Here is a 20,324-nt window from a genome sequence, read left to right on the forward strand (position 1 = left end):
AAAATACAAAACTTTAACTACCCATTTCTTATTTTTCTTTCATTAGGAAGTTATGTTTTCTTTTACCTTATAAAACCTAAACTTCTCATTTCTAATTTTTACAGTGCTTAAATAACAAAAGTCATGCATCGAGTATTGTATATTACCATAACCTATGATATTTAGAACTAATACAAATTCGAGATATACAGTATCAGTGTTTTGCCCCAAATTACAGACTCTTATAGGCTGTGTCCAAATTGAAAATTGTAAAAAAAGCTGTTTCCCCAAAAAGTAACTTTTTTTCTTTTAAAAGCCTCACCAAAATTTCCAAAAAATAAGTCATTTTTTTTTATAAACTCAATTGGTTTATTGAGTTTATCATACAGCAGTTTCATGCCCTAGCACTTTATAATATACATTTTTGAAAGAAGTTAAACATGCATTTATTAACAATTGGTATACTGTTATCTATAATCATAATAATAATGATTCAAATTTCAATATTCCCAATTTCATGGTATCGCACGTTATCCCCAATCAAAAAGACAGGCCGTAAAATAAGACGCGAAGAAAAATCACTGCTTGTGCTTGATATTTATTGTAGTATTTATTGTGTCATGTTATTAAACTATGATTGACAGAAAACTGAACTTCTTATATAACTTTGATAATTAAAACTACATGTACCATGTTAAATTTAAGTAATCACTACCTGGTGTGAGTAATCAGAACAGCTATTAGAGACTTTTTATTTATTTTTACAAACATTTGATAATGGCTTAAACTCAATTATTACTTCTAAATGATCTTGTACTGGTATTTTGCAGATATCATGCATTTATTTGGCAAAATATATCAATTTACATAGACAATATATGTATTTTTTATTGTTTGCTTTTCGCTCGCCTGTGATTTAACAAAAAATAGAATAAAAATAAATTTATATTTATTTCGCTCGCTCGCTCGCTCCATTTTTGGGAAGCAAAAATCCGTAGAACAAATCATCAATTTGTTGTGGCCTTACCTTGAGTAACATAATTTGGCGTTTTCAAACTAGTCAATGAAACAAAATTTATTAATTATTTTTAATTAAGAAGAAAAATCTTTACTTTAAGTAAGCAATGCAAAAGATATATTTTACCTCCTGTTAAACCCATTACCACTTAGATACATATTTTGACACAATTGAAGTCCCTTCAAAAGTTAAATTTAATTACAGACCTTTCTTACTAGATTCAAGTTTAAAAGGCTTCATTTCCAACCCTTAGTTACTGATGAGCAGCAAACAACATAAAACCTGAACAGACTGCTAGTTACTCGCAGGCTGTTCGGGTTTTATGCTCTCTGTATTTAACCATTTTTACTTTGCTTCTTAGTGGGAAAGGGTTAAATCACCTTAGCATGAAACACTGTATGGTGTGCTGATGTAATCTGTCCTGCATCAGTAATCCATTGTCCATCATTTTATGTTCACATTTTAGGCGTGCTTTGGGGAAACAGGATAAATTGCATGTGAGTAAAGTGTCGTCCCAGATTAGCCTGTACAAACCTCACAGCCTATTCAGGGAAACCACTTTCTTCTTAACCTGGATTTTTACAAAAAAAGAGGCTAATCTCTGACAAACATTTATGCACATGGATTAAGCCTCAATTTCACATAGCAAGCCTTTTTTTCAAACAATCTGTCTGAAACATTCTGTTCAATTTAACTTTTCAATTATGTATGTTGGGTGATCCTTTAAAGAACTTCTTCAATTCCTAGGCATGTCTTTAATCAATATCTTTCATTGCAAACAAAATATATTTAGTACTAATAAACTTTTACTATCTTTTTTTTATAGATATCTTCTTTTATAGTACCCATTGCTGAATTTCAAAATAACTTACTTAGAAACAATCCTGGGGTGACCCATTACCTTAGGCTTGATCAAACTGCAAATCACACTGACAGTTGTCTTGATTCAGGCCTTGCAGTGTAACACCCACCTCCTGAAGAAGCTGGTACGCAGGGAGAAGCTCTCCTGTCTCATCCTGAACCTCTATGCAGGCAACGAGGGGTACTCCCTGATGCTGCGCAGTAAAACTGGAGTGGAAATGGAAACATGCAAACTGCCATATGATGTAATGTAGACAGCATTCAAATCAGCCTCTCTGTTGAAAAACTGGGCTTAATACACTTTTGACCTTAACTGAATTTTCACTTAGAAGAAATTTCCTTTACACACAAAATACCATAAAAGTGAAAAGTTTCGTTCCTGATGAGCCTGTGCGGACTGCACTGGGGTCGTATTCCAGAAGCATTTTAAGTTAAATTTTATTCTTATACTTAAATTGAGATATTTTCTTAAGTGTTTCATTTCATATTGCAAAAGATTGGCATCAAGATAGACATTTAAATAGCATCATTATGCCAATGCTATTTTAGGAATACCAAAAAAACATGTGTTTCCTTATTTAGTAAAGAAATACAAAACATTGCAATTTTTTTATCTTCAGTGAAATTATTTAAGATATGACTTAAGATGTTTCTGGAATACCAACCCAGATCTAAGATGACCCCTTGCGAATATGCATTAAATCCAGTTTGCCCAGAACACTACTCAAATGATAAAAGAGCGTATATTTTGCCAGTGTTTATTTTGTATTATCTGTTACCATTAAGAGCACAGCTTGGTGTCAAAGAAACCATAATTAAAGGTGTACATGTAATAGTGTGTGGCACTACTTTCTATGTTTCTCTACTTTAAAGTGTATAAGTGATACACATTTACTTGTACATAAAACAGCATACATACTATGTTTCTCTTTAGACAGAGGAGAAAAAATGGTCAAGGTTTGATATAAATGAAGAGTCTGCTGACTTTTGAACCGTCACATTGTAGATGTGTATTTGATTTGGTCATTAAAGGTAACATCCAACCCTCAAATTGTAATTTGTAGGTTTGCATTTCCTTTGCTTCATAAAGGTAACAGCTAACCTTCACGTTGAAGGTTTGTATTTCCTTTACTTTTTAAAGGTAACAGCCAACCTTCACATTGAAGGTTTGCATTTTCTTTGCTTCTTAAAGGTTACAGCCAACCTTCATGTTGAAGGTGTGCATTTCCTTTGCTTTTTAAATGATACAGCCAACCTTCATGTTAAAGGTTTGCATTACCTTTGCTTCTTAAAGGTAACAGCTAACCTTCACATTGAAGGTTTGTATTTCACTTGCTTCTGAAAGGTAACAGCCATCCTTCATGTTGAAGGTTTGCATTTCCTTTGCTTCTTAAATGTTACAGCCAACCTTCATGTTGAAGGTTTGCATTTTCTTTGCTTCTAAAAGGTTACAGCCAACCTTCAAGATACATAGTGATTGCACTGTTGAACCATGTTACAATCACTGCCCATACAGAGAGCATTATGTGAATAGTATTCAGAATAAGACATTTAAAGTGTTCTCTGGTTGTTTCTCTGCAGGTAACAGAGCTTCTGGAGTACATTGATGATTCTGAGGTGAGATTTATTGAGATTTATGTCATTGAATTGGTTGGGATTTTTGTACATGTATACCAGTAATATTATAAACAAGGGACATAATTATTTAGAGGTAATGTCTCCACATTTAGGCTGAAATTTTGTGTTTCAGTTTCTGAACCGTAGAAGACACTTGCGTGTCTTGATGCATTAGGACAAGTGGCTATAGTGTTCTAATTACCAACATAAAACAATGTCAACTGTGCGTTTTTGTGTGTGTGTTTTTGAAAACTTGTATTACTATTGATCTTGTTAAGATTTGCTGTTTTGTTTTCATGAAAGAGTTTTGTTTTGACCTACAGTTGAATATTTTCTTGTGGTCTGCTTTGTGGCACTTTCTAAAAGTTGACAGGCTTTGAAAAGACATTAAAATTATTATGCCTTATTTCTTCAAATATAAGATACATTATCATGTATTCAGTTTTATGTCTGGTATTAAACTGTAGAATACACAATCATGTATAAAGTTTTATTCCTGCAGTAAACTGTAGAATACACAATTATCATGTATTCATTAATATGGTTGGCATTAAGTGTTGAATACAAAATATAAAGTAACATACCTGGTATTGAATTGCTTATCTTAAGATTTACTCATCTTGTTGTTGGTTTTCTTTTCAGCTGCCGCCATTTCTTGTGGATGTATTAGAAAAAGCACAGGTATCAACATGCAACTTTCTTATCTACTTTTCAAACATTATTGTTACAAAAAGTTTTAGGGAAAAAATAAGAAAAGATACCTGGTATTTATTAAGTGATGTGGGTATTTTTTCGTCAGGTGAACGTTTTCTACAGCGGCTGTGTGATTGTTGAGATCAGGGACTTTCGACGTTCCACAAACGGCACGTTTGACATGCAGTATGTGCTTCTGAAACCCAATCCTCAGGTAAGCTCCCTTTTTATTGTTGTCTCCAATTCCGCCAGTCTTAAAAAGCATGTTGTTGTCATTTGAAAATTGAGATTCAACATTTAAACCTATTCAAGAGAAGAGCCCAAATATATTTAATAATTTTGTGTACACAAATTAAGTATGCTAATAGTATTCTTTATTCACCTGACACCAGAAATGTTGGGAAGTGAGGTGTTAAGAGTTATGTGTATCAGTATATTAGGAAATGCTCAGTTTACTTGTTGTTTAAGTCACTATGCTTTTGGACCCTTAAATTGTTTTTTAAGCATATAGTCGCTGCTTCGTCTCTCCGTCCGTCCGTCCGTGCAAAATTTTTGTCCGTGCTATTTCTCAGCAACTAATAAACGTAATTCTATGAAACTTTATGAGAAGCTTCACTACCAAGAGGAGATGTGCATATTATCAGCGGGTTCTGGTCGGATGATTTTTCACAGAGTTATGGCCTTTTGAAATTTTCCATTGACTGTACATATAGTGCAATTCTTGTCCGGGCTATTTCTCAGCAACCAATGATCGGAATTCAATGAAACTTTATGGGAAGCTTCACTACCAAAAGGAGATGTGCATATTATCAGCAGGTTTTGGTCGGATAATTTTTCACAGAGTTATGGCCCTTTGAAATTTTCCATTAACTGTACATATAGTGCAATTCTTGTCCGGGCTATTTATCAGCAACTAATGACCGGAATTCAATGAAACTTTATGGGAAGCTTCACTGAATTCTGATAAAATGAAATGCATTAAAATTGGGAGTCATTAATTATAGGTTGAATCTGAGTTGCTTAAGATTGGGGTCACACAAAATAATTATTTTGGCTTAAATAGATAACGTCCTAAAACTAATATTACAGAGTAATATCTGTAGTTCATAGCACAAGTTTAGTTGGAGCTGAATGAGAAAGTTAGCAAACTTATATCTGTTAAGCCATACAATACAACAGAATTGAGCCTTGCTCAGAGAAAACAGGTCTTATTGCTTGTGCGTAAACTGTCGTCCCAGATTAGCCTGTGCAGGCTGATCAAATACTACGCTTTCCACTTTAATGGTATTTTTACTGTAAAGGAAGTATCTGCATAGCGAAAAATCCAGTTAAGTTGAAAAGTGTTGTTCCAGATTAGCCTGTGTACGCAAATGCATTAAGCCAAGTTTTCTCAGAATGAGGCTGAAATGGTATTTTCATTCTATGTGTTTAACCACACACTAAGACAGAATTCTTGATGTTATACTTGTGTCTGTCAGACCCTGCTCTGCGACATCAACAACCTCACAAGTGACGGCCATCTGTGGACCCAGGAGGACCTGTACCTGCTGGAGAGTCGGTTACTACTGGCTACAGAGGAGCCCCTTTGCCTCGACCCCTCCCCCGCTGTCCTCCTGGTGGCCAACAAGCAACAGTATGACCGCAACAAGATGAACACGCCTTTGCTGAAAAGGTATCACTACATGCAGTTAATATGTTACAGGATTCTACTATGTGCAGTTATTCTGTTACAGAAAAAAATATTAACCTTTTAATTATAGAATATCTTTTTATCACATGCCATACCCTGTTTCGCATGTAATATAACCATCACATATATTTTTATCTTACACATGTGTAATATACTTTTTAAGCGTTTTCATTGACTTATTTTTGTTCGATTGACAAATCGCATTTTGTTATTTTGCTGAAATGACGTTGCAACATCAAATGACGTCACAAAATATAAACAACATTCGGGATTTATCATTATGTTTGCGTTAATTTTTTTTAATTTGCTCATTTGAAAGCATGTTGTAAAAAAGATTGTACACTCGTCATTTCATACCATAGGCAAAGGCTCGCTTACTTAAAAAAATTCTGAACTGAACTGAAAATATGGTATAATATGACAACTCGTGCCAAATCCTATATATATTTTATTTAGTGCTAGAAGTGTTATATTTGTTTACAGAACACGGTCTGAAGTGACAAATTTTCTTATAAAACCCTTTTTTTTCTGTTTGAAAATTCTATTCTAAATGAAATTTCTTTTGATTTAGGTCTTTTACCATTTAACATGCATATATTGCATATTTGTTTATACTGGTTGAATGTTTAGTTTCCTTCTTGATCCTTGTATTTAAAGTATATGTAATTGGGGATGCAAGAGGTTAACTGGTTAACCTAACGAAGCGACCAGTTAACCAGTTTCATTTTCAGGAAAAGGTTAACCTGAAGAAAAAAAATTGATTATGTTTTTTTCATGGAATAATTTGTACTATTTACGTTTTGTGCGTGACATACTGCCAACATGCACTGGCGACTAATTAGAACAACATGCTTGCACCATCGCCGATAATAAATAACGTGTGAACAAACAAAGTAATAAAACAATAAATCAGTACCTTTGTGATAACGAATAGGGGGTGCGTTTTGATAATTGGCACTTTTGTTTAGCTCGCGAAAATTTAACGAGCGAAATGCGGGGAGTGGGGGCTATGAGGGAGGACGTAATTGACACTTTTATCGAACTCATGATAAAAATTAAATGAGACATTGGACAGCTTATTTTGATGTTTTGTTAACCAATATCCAACACTGATTGCTCGAGAAAATAAAGTGTCTATAAGTAAAAATTTTATGAAGAAATGCATGCGTATTTAAAATCTTGTTGAGTTAACTAACGTCGTACTTGTAATGATAATAGTTTGGCTACAGACGCTATAATGCAAACAATAAAATATTTAATTAGAGAATAAGAAGTGATGCGGTTTCGTTGAACACACATGGCCCTCTTATGTCGAACTGAAAGCGGAAAAAATATTAAGTTAATTTGAGATAAAAAAATAAAAACAGAATGAACAAAGATACACACCATTTTTGTGAGCGGGTAACGACGCGAACGTTATATAAGCGACCCAACCAAAAATAAGTTCATGACGTGAAAATAAAAATTGTATAGTTCTTTAAACTTTTTACTAATATGCTTTTACGCAGGAAAAAAACAATATGAAGCATACACTTACAAACTTACTTAAATAAATGTTTTAATACATTTTTATTAAGAAACTTATATGCTATCAATGCAAGCGATCTCAAATAATTTTCGTTTCTATAGAGAGTACATGTACGCTTGGTATGACATTTTTAACAAATACTTAAACATTTTAGTACTAACCGTGTTTCGGTTAACCGGTTAATAACCGGTTACAGCAAAAGGTTAACCGGTTAATGATTTTTGTAACCTCTTGTATCCCTTGTTGTAATCCTTAGGAGCATAATGCATAACAGCTCTGTTCAAGTAGCCCACATTGAAACAATCAGAGCCATTATAAACATTTCTCTGTGGATGACATGCATTCTACTCCGGTCTGGAGTGACTGTTGATGCTGATGTGTGAGAGTCCAGAATTCTGTTTCCTATCTTTAGTATATTAAAATTGTGCTATTCAGTGAAAATTAACAAAACTTTTTAGCTTCACTTATTTAGTTTGTTTCAGTTGTATGGCAACTTCACATGATATGCTCATATCATGCTGTAAGTTGATTTATGCATTAATGACTGGGATAAAAACTGATTACCGGAATAAACCCCCTTCGGAAGAAACCCCCTTCCCTAAAAACGGCATAGCGGAAGAAACCCCCTTTCACATTATGCATACGCGGAAGAAACCCCCTCGTAAGTTTTGGATAGGCGGAACAAACCCCCTTCGAGTTTTCAGACAGGCGGAATAAACCCCCTTCGTGTTTTCAGAGAGGCGGAATAAACCCCCTTCCTAAGTGTTAAGTCTTTCCCGCAGAGGTAGTAAAATCCCGACTATTAACGATAAAAGCTCTCAATAACTTCTTTAACACAAACCTTGTCAGTCCCCTGACTAGTTGTGTGCTTGTTACAACGCTCAATACACCCACGCTTTCTATGCTGCATAATTTTCGCGCCCTTTTTATTGAGAAAAGAGTCAACTCAAAATAGAATTTACACTGCACAAATATTTCAACGTTGCGGTAACATTTACATTCGGAAGTGCTAATGTAATTAAACAAAACTGTACATAACTTCACACGAGCCGCAAAGGCGCCGATCATGACACAACTTCTCATCATTATCTACAATAGCCGGTACATTAAAGGACCTTTTATATAATTAAATGAAGGTGCGCAAATGTTTTTCCAAACTGTTATGTGCTGAGTAAAGAGGTGTACCGGCCGTATGTTCACAAGTTGTTAATGATGAGATGCTCGTGTGAATTTGTCTTGCACTCGTTTCAGTGAGATTATACCATTTTATATGCGTTAGCTTGTACTAGATTGATAAAAATAACAAAAACAAAAAATTAGCGCCCAGAGCCGATAGTGACGAAGATATTTGGTACATATTTTCCTTCAATAACCGAAGAATTCGTCTTTTAAAAAAAATTGAATCATGCAATCATGCTTCCCGGGAACTTTCTGAAAATGAAAGTGAATTTCTGTAAACAATTACCGTGCGTTTGAATGTAACTAAATCGTCTGGAAGGGGGTTTGTTCCGCTATGGAAGGGGGTTTCTTCCGCCTATGCAAAACTAGCGAGGGGGGTTCTTCCGCCTATGCAAAACTAGCGAGGGGGTTTCTTCCGCGTATGCAAACTATGAAAGGGGGTTTCTTCCGCCCTGCCGTTTTTAGCGAAGGGGGTTTCTTCCGGAGGGGGTTTCTTCTGTACACCATAAAAACTGTTTACATATGGGTCATGCTTGCCTTGCCTAGCTATCCATGGATGCCTTCCCTTGTTGTTTTTTAAATACATCTTGTAAAGAGAGCATGTGAGCTTATTAAGGAAATGTAGGGTTTCACCACTTATTGTAGGGGCCATCTCTGGAAAAGAAATATGTAAATGTAATTTTGTATTCTTTGCATAACTCTTTGTGCAGATCAGTGAAAAAGTACAACCAGTCTGCGTTGAATCGGAAGCGTAAGATTGCCCAGTCTCCAGCCCCCCGGGAGTTGCAACTTCATGACTTCATCACCACCAGCAGACGGGACAAGAAGACAGCCTCACCCGGGGCCAAGTTGAGTAAAACTGTGAGGATTTAATGTCCTATAACATTTTACATAAAAAAAACATTTGTTCTGATTTATTAATCATGGATCTTTTTCTATCCCTAGTCTTGGAAAACAGGGCTTGATCCATGTGGGTAAAGTGTTGTCGCAGATTGACCTGTGCAGTTTGTGCTAATCAAGGAGAACACTTTCCCCTTTTACGGTATTTTTTGTTTAAAGGAAGTCTCTTCTTAGTAAAAATCCACTTAAGGCAGAAAAGTATAGTCCCTAATTAGCATGTGAAGATGGCACAGACTAATCTGGTATGACACTTTATGCACATTCATAAAATCAGTTTTAAACATGAACAAAACTCATTTTCTTTCTGCAAGCAACCTCAATATAGCACTGAACTAATAAACTATGAACATCTGGTTTGACTCCTGGCATGTGTCAAGATTACTTGTGTAGTGATATCTCACAAAATCATGTCTACTTCCATTCTCCCACTACTTGTAATTGAAGTATGGCAGTTGTTAGTTACTGGCTTGAGTATGTACACTAAGTGCAGGTAAATCTGCTTACCCAGGAAAAGTAAGAGTAGGTTAATTGATCTAGGGCTTTCTCTGCCATTCACCAAATCAGCAAATGGCTACAAATAAAGAAATTTTACTACAACAAATCTATTTGGCAACAAGGTTTCTATATTTTCACCCATAAAATATCAAAAATAGTAAGGATAAAGACATAAAAGGTTAATTTGGCTACAGAAAATTTTGAGCCAGAGGGAGCCCTATGACTGCAGTAAGATGACAGACATACAGTGGAAAAAACAAACTGTATGCCATCACCTAATCTCTTGTTTAATTTTAGTACAATATTTTGTTGGTGTAACAGTTTTTCAAAATCTGCGCAAGCTGTTGTTTCAATCATTTCTTGGCAACTGTTTTCAGACTGTGGACTTTTGGAAACAGAAGCAAGTTCCTCTATCCACCCCAGAAGTCATAGACGTGGAGAAATTTGCAAAGGTTAAAGAGAAACAGGAGAGGACATTTATGGAGGAAAACACACTGGTATGTGCAGTATGTTAGGACTGTCTAACACACTGGTATAGGCAGTATGTTATGAACCCCATTTTTAATGCTTTGATACTACATGAAGGAGTTATAGGAATGCCATAGCAATTTCAGTATAGTATACTCTATCAGACGGAATTTTGTCCGCAGAAAATATTTGTTTGTGACTCAAACTACTTCCTTTCATATCTCAACAAATTAAATTGAAGCTTCAAATTTGTCATTACCATGAAGAGATTTTCAATCCGAAGTGACCCCAAACATGCTTGATTTTCACGCTCTTAAAGAAAGCTGACAAAGGGGTTCAGGGGTCTTAGTAATGTTTATGACATAACTCTCAATGTTTGTCTGTTTTATCAGCAGTTAAACAACTGATTGGAGTTCTGATTTTCCACAGAATAATGAAGTCATTAGCCAGAATGATAGTTTTCTTTAATTGAGGCTTGTTCTGGGAAAATTGGGTTTAATGCATGAGCTTAAAGTGTCGTCCCAGATGAGCTTGTGCAGTCCTGACAGGCTTATCAGTGGGGACACCTTCTGACTGCACTAGATTTTAGTTAAGGAGAGACATCCTTTGAGCAAAAAATTCCATAAAAGCCTAAATTCCTTTTACACACATGCATAAAGCCCAGTTTTCACAGAATTAGGCTCAATTGTTGCACCTAAAATAAGAATTGTAGATTCATCCTATTTCCATGTGTAACACATGTATGTTGTGTCTCTTATTACACCCCCTGGTGAGCTATGTCCATTTGTAAGTAGACAAGACCTTTTCCAGAGACGTTTTGTTGCCCTGTTCAGCATACAATATTCAAACTTGGATGTATCTTTGTCATATTATAAGTTTGCTATTTGGCATGTGACATAGCACCGAGGTCCTCCATTTTGTTGTAATCATTCCCCAGGAGTCAACAGGCATGGGTAAAAGTGGAAACGCCCTTTGGTTCACAAAGTTAATATAGACTTTTATGGCATACAGAAGCCATTTTCATCTGAAACCTCATGGCCCATAGGTTTGATATTTGGTATTAAACAGTGAAATGTGAACCCCCACAAAAATTGATGAAATCATGCCCCTACAGTCAAAACTTTGTACACCCTGAGGAAGAATGATTTATATACACTTATACATATATATCATAATAACTATTATATAATAAGATCTTTTCCTGCAAGCATGAAGCACTATTTGGTTCAAAAGATATTATAGTGGTCCTGCCCCAAGTGTTAAAAAACGATGCCCCTGTGATAAAAACTGGCCACGCCCAAGGGATAACAATTCTTTGTAGAATCAACTTGCTACATATTATGACATGTGACATCAAGGTGTATTCCCTATGGTGACAAGCTGTAGTTGGAGAATGGTGAATTTCAATCATTCCAAAATAATGATTTTATTTTTAAACAAAAACCCAGTCCTGAAACTGGGAAACCAACATTTTATTTGTACTTATTTAGAAAAAGTGTCAGGACTTTTTCATGATTTAATACTTTGAATAATAGGAAACAAATAATTATTGGTGAGTGTTGGGAGAAGTTCATGATATTGATCAAGACACCTTGTTTCTGCAGCTTCATCTTCATCAATTTTCAAACTCCCTTTTTATGGGAAAACTGGGCTTAATGAATGTTCATAAAATGTCAGCCCAGATAAGCCTTTGCACCGGCTAATCAGGGACACCACTTTCTGTCTACGCTGGATTTTGTATTGAACAGACCTGCTTTCAACCAAAAAATCCATAAAAGTGGAAAATGTACAGTCTAATCAGGGACAACACTTAACATGCATGAAGCCCCGTTTTTCCAGGCTCATATATATTCTTGCCTCAAATCTTACAGAGTCTTCTAGAGGAGCATGTCCTGGAGCGTGACGGCATGCAGGACAAGAAGCTGCTGGCCAAACTGACCATCCTCCACCGCCCCAGTGACGACGCTCACATTGGGGAGCTCTACCTCGACCATGACTACAGGGAGGACAAGTCTGTGGGGGCCACCTGCAGGTTAGGATACACTGCACACAATTAGGCTACACTGCACTGAATTAGCCAGTAGACACCTGTCCATCAAAGATTCAATTAATAAATTGTGTGTTTATATTAATAGTCAAATTTAAATACTAACACTTGGCTTAAAATCAAGTGGTAAATAATATCACTAGGCAAAAGTAATACAACCAAGATGTAAATAATGACACTTGACTATCAGCATACAATCAAGAGGTTAGTAATGACACTTGACTATCATCATACAATCAAGATGTAAATAATTATACTTGACTGGAGTTATACAATCAAGGGGTAAAACATTACTCTTGGCTAGAGGCATAAAATCTAGTGGTATATAATGAGAGTTGACTAGAGTTATATTATAGGGTGATAAATAATGACCCATTCATTGTTTACTTTCATGGTGGATGTCCTAATGTTTCCACCTTTGCGAATATCCCAATAAGTATTGTTCAAATGGTGGAAGTTGCAATAAATGTTTTCCCACATGGTGGATGTCCCAATCAATGTTTTCTTTCATATCCCAATCAATGTTATCCCCCTTGGTGGATGTCTCAATATGTATTTTTATGCCCCCAGTAGGGTGGCATATAGCATTTGAACTGTCTGTCTGTCTGTCTGTCCGTCCGTCGGAAAACTTTAACATTGGCCATAACTTTTGCAATATTGAAGATAGCAATTTGATATTTGGCATGCATGTGTATCTCATGGAGCTGCATATTTTGAGTGGCAAACAGTCAAGGTCAAGGTCATCCTTCAAGGTTAAAAGTCAAAAAATACAATCTAAGGGAAGTAATAAGCTTTAAAAGGGAGATAATTTCTAAACCTACCAAATGATATATTGAAATTTTATTTCAAAGCGGCGCAATAGGGGGCATTGTGTTTCTGACAAACACATCTCTTGTTCTCCTATGGCAGACAGTCTGCTAACTAAAAAGTTTTTTTTTAAAGTAGAAGCCATTTGGGTCTCCAAACTTAGGAAAGCCATAGATCTTACCAGGTTTTCATAGAGCTGCAATTAATTGTGCGCAAAAGCATTTGAATGGTTTGCTTGTTAGTTTAGTTATACATTCATATAACCCCAATAATATTGATAAATAGGTACATATGATACCACTCAAGACTCTATCCAATATCTCTGTCAATCAATATGGAAACAAGGCCAGACACAAACCATTTCCAAACACTGGCTATTCAAGCTAATACCATTAGTTAGACCTCATGAGCTCGTTTAAGCCTTTTTCTGGGAAATCTGGGCTTAATGCATATGCATAACCTGTCTTCCCAGATCTTGTCAAGTCCGCTCAGACTAATCTGGGAGAGCACTTTCTGCCTAAACTGGATTTTCATAAAAATACCATACAAGAGAAAAGTGTCGTTCATGATAAGCCCGGGAGAACCACACAAGCTTATCTGGGACAACACTTTATGTACATGTATTAACCCTTTGCATGCTGGGAAATTTGTCGTGTGCTAAAATGTCGTCTGCTGAATTTCTAAAATTAGCATTCTCTTCCAATTTTTTCAAAGAATATTATCAAAATAGCAAACAGTTTGGATCCTGATGAGACGCCACGTTTTGTGGCGTCTCATCTGGATCCAAACTGTTTGCAAAGGCCTTCATAACTCGGTTCCCGCACTGAAAGGGTTAAACATCAGTTTCAAAGAGGGAGGGTTATTTAGATATCATATGATATATAAATGGTCTCAATTTGTTAACCATACATATTTCTGTTTTTACATACACATTTGGTTTCAATCTATATCTTTTGGATGCCAGAGTTTTTATTGTGTTACTTAAAACTTCCTGTAAGGAATTTGGAGCAAAGTTAAGATTTAATATTCATTTAATATAGATTAGGTAATTTTTTCGCTCAATTAAACATGTTTGTCTGGCAAAGCTCAAAGTCACAAATGAAGAACATTATATGTATTTATTTATGCATGGTCACCTAGTTTTACAAAAGCTCTTTGTTGATAATTTTCATTCCTTAACTTGTATAAAGTGAATTACTGATTTGTAAAAGCAAGTTTATCATAATGATTTCTTAAAAGGACCTTTCCACATTTTGGTAAATTGACACAATGAAAAAAATTGTTCCAGATTGGCAAATTTTCTGTTTAGTTATGATATTTGCGAGGAAACAGTTAAGCTGAAGGTTATCTATGCTCTAAAATATCCAATATCTGCATCACTTGACTATTTTAAAACCTGGAAACAATAAAACATTAAAATGCGACACTATTGTATGATCATGTGGAGAGTTCTGTTGTAATCGTTATATTTTATGACATAACAAGGATTGCTTATATTAAGTGTAAAATACACCACTCACTATCTGTGCACGGATGGCCAAGTGGTTTAAATGCTAGACTTTTACTCTGAGGGTCAGTTGTGCGAACCCAGTTGAGGATTTACTCTTTGTTTTCTTTCTTAAATTTTCTTCTTGTGTGTTCACTGCAGCTATTTTAGCTATTTAGTTCAAATGTTTACAGTTATCTATTAAAAGTGTTTAATGACAAACTTTATTTCATGCAAAATCTGTGAAAAAGGTCCCTTTAATATTTGACATCTCTTGTTTCAGATTTCTTCTTGGCAGCAAAGACTCTGTCAAAAAGTAAGTTGCCACATTCTGATCACATTTATGAAGAGAACTGAAGCTGTGTTCTAGGAAAACTGGGATTAGTGCAATTGCATAAAGGCGGGTACATTCCAGTTGCACTGCCTGTCTGTGCATTTGTGTGTGAAACTGCCTGTCTCAGCCATAACTTTCCCATACATTGATGGATTTTAAAGTAACTTTGTGCACAATGGTTACCATCATTAGATGACGTGTCATGTTTAACTCCTTCTCCCTTCATAAAAGGTCAAGGTCACACTTAACGGTCAAAAGTCACATTTTGCTGTAAAACAATTTTAGAATTCCTGGACAAGCCTTAATTTTGCCATGTATAAAGGGATTCTAAAATAACTTGCACAAATGTTAACCGGCCCTATTTCAATAATCTTAATCGCCATGTTATTTTCATTGGGACATTGTTCATATGCTCACCAGGTATTTGGACCAGTTCAGAGAGATCTTCACGGAGGAGGGTCGCCGTGAGGTGAAGATAACGATCCACCGGCCAGGACAGCGTACAATAGTCACCTGTACCCAGACCCTGCCTACCGAGCTACCCTCGGCCAACGTGGGGGTCAACATGGGCACAAATAAAACTGTGACCTCCACACCACTGCAGGTTAATATCAGGATTGAAAATAAAATGTATACTGGTCGTGTACGTAATTCTGGCCTGTACGTAAAAAAACGGCCACCTGTGTTTAATCATTTTCATGATCTAAACACATATATTTTGAAATAATTTTTAGAAAAATCAACTTGAAAACCAACCCTACTCTCAATATTTTGCAAAATTAAAGAAGCATATCACTGTAAACGTTTGCATTAACATAACACGAAATATTTCTCACATGGGAAAAGTGACGTCATCATCCATTGCGAAAATTATATCCATATAAGAAACAAATATATTTGATAATATTATTATAATTTCTATCTGATTAACTTTAATTAAAGACTATAAAGGTCACAAATCCAATTATTATGCATATCAACTGGTCTAATTTTTACAGAATTTCAGTTACTCTTGCATAAAAACTTCTAATAACACAGCTTAGGTACAACGTTGTCAAGAATTATGGAAGATAAACCCGTTTCATAATTGGAAGAAATGTTTACATTTTTGCAACTAACATGATGTGTAGCCTCAGAGCGTTGACATATGCTAAAAATAGCCGAAAGAAAATTCAATTTTAATTCTATTTTAACAACTTTTTACAAGCAGAAAGTAACTTATTAGTTCACTACAAACGTTTTAACCATTTAGAAGAGACCTACTTTGTGAGTGATACCGGAAAACGTTAAAAGTCATCGTTATATTTTTGGTGACCTGAGTCACTTTCAATTTCTCTTTTACGAGTAAACAGCGATGTAAATAAACTGATTGTTTGTAAACACAATTGACTTGGAGGACACTTTATTTTGAGCTCAAAACAAGTTGTATTGCTCATTTTTTTATTATTATGTCCAATAGCATATATATATATATTGTTTTTTGCTAACCTTTATAAATAAAATATGAAAAAAATATTTAAAAATCTGTAAATAATTACGTATCTTCACCTTTATAGAGCCTTTAAGGTATTTTCATTTAATTGTCTAATAACATACATTTAAAACATAAAAATCAGGACCTAAATATAAACTTTTAATATATAAATTACCTCCCTTGATTAAAATATTAATAGGCTACATGTTGTAAAATTAAATATAAGCGTTTACTAAAAATCGACACTAAAGTCAACTTTTTAAACAAAATGTTTTTACTTTCTTAGCATTGTTAGAAAAAATAAAAAAATAACTATTTTAAAAAAAATAATGAATTTGCAGTTCCCCATTAACAGTGCCTGTTTATATTTATTAAAATAGTTAGGTAGAGGAACTGGTATAATAATGTCGCATATATTATAAGTTTCAAGTCGAAAATTTTGTTTTTGTAAACCTTTATTAGTACTCTTTAAATGAGGACATTTGTCTAAAGATATTGCTTTGTAATTGTACCTGCAGATTTAACTGAAAAGTGGCCGATTTTGTAGGTACAATTGCCATACGAAAATTGATACTTTATGTCATTAATTTCTGTTAATAAAAGTAACATACACTGATTTAATTCTATTGAAATTTCATGCTAGGTGAGTTTTGAACCCAGGATTATATATTTGAAGTTTAGTTTCAATCAGTTGCCTAAAACAAAAGATTTTGTTAAAATAGTCCCAAAAGTGGCCGGCATTACGTACACGACCAGTACTTGTTTTGGTCTGTTGATTGTGTATAACAGACAATTAAACACGAATATTTCTAGCACATTAATTTTAATTACGATTTCAAACAGTTTTTAGTTTCGGACCTTTTTTTGATACTTATGAAATCTTTATAACCATTTATTAATGGAACAAACAGTGTGATATAAATGCAAACACATTTTTAATGATAAAATATATTAGCACAACAGAGAACAGTGTGGGATATTAGCACAACAGAGAACAGTGCGGGATATTAGCACAACAGAGAACAGTTTGGCATTTTACATATTGTACATACAAATGGTATCAGTATGCAATATGAGCTTGAATGTCTATTTTAAAAAGATTTAACATGTTTCAATAATAATAAAAACAGAAATAATAATAATGTTATTTTTTGTACATTTTTCAAGCATTCTAGTTAATTATACAACTTTGAGTGACAAAGCTGTAGCCAAAGATATAAAACTTAATATCTGTCATCCCCTGTATAACTTGTTGTTCGATGTTATTCAATTAAAAACATAGAAGCTGGTCTGATGAATGTGCATTAGGTGTTTGTCCAGATAAGTCTGCAAAGATTTTCCATTGACGAAACTTTCTGCTTTTATGTTTAAACGCAAAAATTAAGTTTTGGTTGAAAGTGTCATCACAGATCCGCCTGTGCAGACAGCATAGGGTTATCTAGGATGTCGCTTTACCCACATGAAATTGAATTAAGGTTAATTTTTGGCTCATAGATAATAATTAGTATTGAATACAGAACAGTTTTTTTAGAAAGGCTTAACAAAAACTAAGCCACAAACATTTGCATATAAATTCCAGGATAATCAAATTTTCCAGTATTTTTAATATCCCCGTTTTTATTATGCTCATCACATACGTTTTGCAAGTCAAATGCAACATATCAATATATCAACATATCAATATATCAATATATCAACATATCAACATATTAATATATCAACATATCAATATATCAACATATCAATATATCAACATATCAATTTATCAACATATCAATATACCTTTAAAAAAACAGAGCCTCCTTCTGGGAAAACTGCACTCAATGCATTACTTGCTAATCATGGATGACTTTTCCGTGTAACTGGATTTTTTTTTTTGGATAGACTTCCTTTAAATGAAAAATCCCATAAAAGCAGAAAGTGCGCTCCCTGATTAGCCTTATGTGTGACAACACTATGCACATGTATTAAGCCCATTTCTCTCAGAATGCGTCTCAAAAAAGCAAAAACAAATCTATTAGCTAATCTCATATCAGGAGCTGGGCCCGGGCGCATTGGGAGCCCAGAAGAGACAGATGCCTATCCAGCTACAGCTGAGTATCCCGCCCCCTGGAGGCACCCCTACTCCACCCCTTGGGACATCTATCTCACAGCAGGGTGAGATAACTCATGATAAATCTTAAACTATGTGGTCTCATATGTTTAAAAAATAATGTGTGTTCAGCATGTTAAGTTCATTTATATATCAATGCGCATGCCTGTAATTTGCTGTTATTATAAATTTGATTACCCTTTTATAGCAATAATAAGCACTTTTTTCATATTTGTATTTAAGTTCAAGATCTTTTATTCAATTAACAAATCTTTAATACCCCTAAAACTATGTCCGATTGATTCCCCAGGTACCCCCACCCAGTCACCAGCCCAGATCCAGCTGACATTGCCAACCAGTGTAAACCAGTCTCCTGTAGGCCTGTCTCCACGGTTACCTCACATGGCCAACCAGTCACAGTCAGCGTCCCAGAGGCTCAAGCAGCTGGGACTACAGACTGGTTTTCAGACAAGTATAGCGTCCCGGAGCAACACTCCTATGGCCAGTCCTATCAATCCTCAGCCTCCTATCGGTAAATGGCGTTATGGGCAGTGTTTTGTAGACATTAGGTTTTTGTAGTTATATTACACCCAATTGGTGCAAAAAGGTACCATGTGCCTTCTGATTTCACTGTCACATGGTATGTTATTGCACCAAGAGGGCGATAAGATGCTGTAAAATCATTTATATTTGTTGGCATGAAATTGAATGGTCTTTAAAAAAATGACCTCTTTATGGACAATTAAATTCCTGAATTACTGATTATGAAATAAAATATGAGGAATATGCAGTGGAAATTGTCCAATGTGTTCGTGTTAAATTTGTGGATCGTTAATCCACAAAATAAAAAAATAAGTCATGTTCTGAGAAAACTGGGCATAATGCATGTGCATAAAGCGTCGTCACTGATTAGCCTGTGCAGTCTGCACAGGCTAATCAGGGACAACACTTTCCGCCTAAATTGGATCTTTGCTAAAAAGAGATTTCATTTAAACGAAAAATGTCATAAAAGCGGAAAGTGTTGTCCCTGGGACAACACTTTACGCACATGCATTATGACCAGTTTTCTCAGAACGCGACTTAAAAATTTGATGTCCCACAAATGCTTTTACAGTACCAACCTTTCTTTTAACTATGCTGCTTTCACTTTGATATTGGCCTCTTTATTTAATGTTGAGTATCTTTGTTTTATGGTTTCTTTTTATTATGCCCCCGAAGGAGGGCATATAGTGATCGGATCGTCCGTCCGTCTGTCTGTCCGTCTGTCCTTCTGTCACACTATGCGTTTAGGTTTCGCGTTTAGGTTTCGAAAAATGCTCATAACTTCTATGTCCCTTCACATAGCAACTTGATATTTGGCATGCATGTGTATCTCATGGAGCTGCACATTTTGAGTGGTGAAAGGTCAAGGTCATCCTTCAAGGTCAAATGTAAAAAAGAAATGTATCAAAGCGGTGCAGTAGGGGGCATTGTGTTTCTGACAAATACATCTCTTGTTTCATGTATAATAATCTGAATTTTACATTGATGTAAAAGGTCACAGTTAATTATATTACAATTGTTATGCCCCCACTGATTGGGAGGCATTGAGATTGCTCTTTTCCCTTGGTATATTGGGAGGCATTGAGCATTGCTCTTTTCCCTCGGTAAATTGGG

The 20,324-nt window shown here is 35.1% G+C and overlaps 1 protein-coding gene across 1 annotated transcript in view; it reads left to right on the top strand.

The window, feature by feature from the left end:
- LOC127878311 (transcription factor SPT20 homolog) overlaps positions 1-20,324 on the top strand; it is a 38,083-nt gene that overhangs the window by 2,923 nt on the left and 14,836 nt on the right. Inside the window, exons 5-16 of the mRNA XM_052424833.1 lie at positions 1,948-2,103; positions 3,440-3,475; positions 4,118-4,156; positions 4,275-4,382; positions 5,647-5,840; positions 9,276-9,426; positions 10,338-10,457; positions 12,300-12,460; positions 15,052-15,084; positions 15,523-15,706; positions 18,613-18,733; positions 18,979-19,200. Of these exons, the coding sequence (XP_052280793.1) occupies positions 1,948-2,103; positions 3,440-3,475; positions 4,118-4,156; positions 4,275-4,382; positions 5,647-5,840; positions 9,276-9,426; positions 10,338-10,457; positions 12,300-12,460; positions 15,052-15,084; positions 15,523-15,706; positions 18,613-18,733; positions 18,979-19,200 (1,525 nt within the window). The remainder of the gene's footprint in view (positions 1-1,947; positions 2,104-3,439; positions 3,476-4,117; positions 4,157-4,274; positions 4,383-5,646; positions 5,841-9,275; positions 9,427-10,337; positions 10,458-12,299; positions 12,461-15,051; positions 15,085-15,522; positions 15,707-18,612; positions 18,734-18,978; positions 19,201-20,324) is intronic.

This window comes from Dreissena polymorpha, chromosome 4, assembly GCF_020536995.1.
Source record: "Dreissena polymorpha isolate Duluth1 chromosome 4, UMN_Dpol_1.0, whole genome shotgun sequence".
Taxonomy (NCBI): domain Eukaryota; kingdom Metazoa; phylum Mollusca; class Bivalvia; order Myida; family Dreissenidae; genus Dreissena; species Dreissena polymorpha.